This window comes from Peromyscus maniculatus, chromosome 1, assembly GCF_049852395.1.
Source record: "Peromyscus maniculatus bairdii isolate BWxNUB_F1_BW_parent chromosome 1, HU_Pman_BW_mat_3.1, whole genome shotgun sequence".
NCBI lineage: Eukaryota > Metazoa > Chordata > Mammalia > Rodentia > Cricetidae > Peromyscus > Peromyscus maniculatus.
This window is the reverse complement of record NC_134852.1, coordinates 118,278,884-118,281,848: the sequence shown is the minus strand read 5'-3', so window position 1 is coordinate 118,281,848 and position 2,965 is coordinate 118,278,884. Positions and strand designations below refer to the sequence as shown.

Sequence of the window (2,965 nt, the reverse complement as noted above, 5' to 3'; positions counted from 1 at the left end):
TCATTGAGCATAATGAGAATCCCAGTACATCACTGGAACTGGATCTGGACCTTGGGAAACAGTTCTGCCTGTAACAGAAGGCTAGAGAAGCACCTTCACTATATATCACATGACATGTCAGAGAGTGAGGCTCAATCTTCTTATTTTATGCAAAGAGGTAAAACCTTCAATATTGAAGAACCTTGGTAAGTGCATGTTGGGATACAGAAGACCTGACTGAGTTTGGGAAATAATCATATGCAACCAGGACTGTGTGGAATGAGTATGTTAAACAAATGTATTCCTCTTTTTCCTCAGGGAGAATTCACACAGAAGATGGAACCTAAAAACTACACAACTGTGCCAGAGATCATCCTTTTGGGGTTAACAGATGATCCTATACTTTGTGTCATCTTCTTTGTGCTTTTTCTTGGAATATACATTGTCACTTTAGTAGGAAATATCAGCATAATCAATTTAGTAAGAAGCTGTCCCCAGCTCCATACCCCCATGTACCTGTTCCTTAGCCATCTGGCTTTCGTGGACATTGGCTATTCCACATCAGTCACACCTATAATGCTGCTAGGATTTATTGTGCATGGAACAGCCCTTCCTCTGCATGGCTGTGAAGCCCAACTCTGTTCTGTTGTCACTTTTGGAACAGCTGAGTGCTTTCTGCTGGCTGCCATGGCCTACGACCGATATGTAGCTATCTGCTCACCCTTACTCTACTCTACACATATGTCTCCCCAGATCTGCTTCCTCTTAGTTGGGGCTTCCTATGTGGGTGGCTGTGTGAATGCTTGGACATTTACAGGTTGTTTGTTAAGTCTGTCCTTCTGTGGACCAAATCAGATAGATCACTTCTTCTGTGACTTCTCCCCTTTGTTGAAACTTTCCTGCTCAGATGTCTCCATTATTGGAATAATCCCCTCTATCTCTGCTGGATCCATCATTGTAGTGACAGTGTTCATCATAGCTGTCTCCTACATCTACATCCTCATCACCATCCTGAAGATGCGCTCCACTGAGGGCCGCCAAAAGGCCTTCTCCACCTGCACCTCCCACCTCACTGCAGTCACTCTCTACTATGGAACCATTACTTTTATTTATGTGATGCCCAAGTCCAGCTACTCAACTAAGCAGAATAAGGTAGTATCTCTGTTCTACACAGTGGTGATCCCCATGTTGAACCCCCTTATCTACAGTCTGAGGAACAGAGATGTAAAGGAGGCCCTGAGGAAGACAATTGTCAAAGTATATTCATAGAATCTGTTCTTTGAAGAGCATAAAAATTTCATTTATACATGTCACTCTCAGTAGCTATCACATAGTGTTTAAGTTAACATCTTGTTTTTCTGTCCTAAACCCCACTTTCAATCTGTGTTCATTTGGAGGCTGTCTTGAAATCTCCAAAAATGGCTTTGTATTAAGTATAGAATTCCAGCAGATGTCAAGAAATTTTCCTTTTTAAAATTCATGTACCAAACAACAGTTTGCCCTATGCCATATCACTCCAAACTCATTTAATATACAAATACAACAACCTGGTACAGTGATATCAGTAGTTTTATTTTACAAAATATCTTGTCTGAGGAGGTAAATTATCATACTCATGTACATAAGTAGTTATAAGGTTAACATTGAGAAACTGTTTCTGCAGTCTCTACTTCCACAATTAATTTCCACAATCAATCTGCTGACCTGGCATTAAAATCTTCCCCCAGTTCACAGATGAGAAATATCAATGAGAGACTTGTCTTACAGAGATCAAATAGTTTGTCCAAATCAATGTGTATTCAAGTCTCTCAATTCTATCTTCCATGCACTATGTATATACTCTCTCATCACAATCAGCAAAGTGATTTGGACACTGAAAATGATGTAAGGGACTTGCTCAATGATACACTGCATTAGTCTTTTGAAGAAACTGTGTGCAGACATAGTCTATTTTGTACTCAAACTGGGGGAAGTGTAAGTCTGGGAAAACAGGATTTATTCCCATTATAAATTCATTTTTATGTTTAGGTAATTAGATCTTGAAGTTGTGATCAACCATTTGGCTGGAATGCCATCTGTGCTGAAATAAACATTTAAAACAGACAGCTACATATTACGCACTGTTACTTCATTATATGTAGAGATTTACAAGGGCTAAGCTCTTCAGTAAATGCCTCCCACAATTATATGTTCTTAGGCCTGGAACTATAAAGTAGAACCTCCAGGCAATAGATTGAAATTTTGTCACAGGTCCTACTACACATTTATTTGCTTGTGGAAAGGACCAGATTTTGTGTATGTGTGATTTTTATGAATCAAGAAAGAGTGAGACAAATTTGATACAATATGGGACTTCACATCAAATGCTGTAACAACTGATTATGACACCAGAAAGCTAGACTCAGGCCCCAACTGTCCTTCCTCAGTGAGAAAGGGTGAAAGACATTAGGGCTTGCAGATACTTTAAAGTATCTACTCATATGTAAATTATTCATCCTTCTCTATTAAGTGAAAGATTCTAAATAAAGGAAAACATAGTAAATTAAATGCAGAAAAATATGAGGTGTTTCATAGGCAAGTCATGTTTTTAATTTCTCATAGTTTAATGCCTTATTTAAGTTATAGAAATGCTGAAAATAAAATCAGGCCATCAAGATGGATTACTGAGTAAAAGTGCTTACCACCAAGTTTGATGATCTGAATTCCCACACACAGATAAACACAAAGTTAAAGTGAAAAAAAAGCAAACATAAAGAAAATAGAAAAATACAGGGAAAGAATTGACACATATTGGTGCTCAAATATCACAACTACCCTAACTGGCAAAGCACAAAAGTCTGTTTTTCCCCTTTGGGTGACTGGCATGAAATTCCACTTCTTGGCCATGGAGAGGAGAGCCATAGTCATCTAGAAGTGTGTGACTTGGGAAAGATAGGCTTCTCTCTTCAGGCAAGCATCTTGTACTTCACTGAGACACAGGTTCTCA

The 2,965-nt window shown here is 38.7% G+C and overlaps 1 protein-coding gene across 1 annotated transcript; it reads left to right on the top strand.

The window, feature by feature from the left end:
* The first annotated feature begins 309 nt into the window (after window positions 1–309).
* Window positions 310–1,248, top strand: LOC102925948 (olfactory receptor 5P1). Its single transcript, XM_006991780.4, has one exon. It carries the CDS (start codon window positions 316–318, stop codon window positions 1,246–1,248), a length of 933 nt encoding a protein of 310 aa, XP_006991842.1. The 5' UTR covers window positions 310–315.
* Window positions 1,249–2,965: the final 1,717 nt, after the last annotated feature.

What these genes read in the sequence shown, in the direction of transcription:
- LOC102925948 (XM_006991780.4), top strand. Translation starts at nt 316, where the DNA reads ATGGAACCTAAAAACTACACAACTGTGCCAGAGATCATCCTTTTGGGG.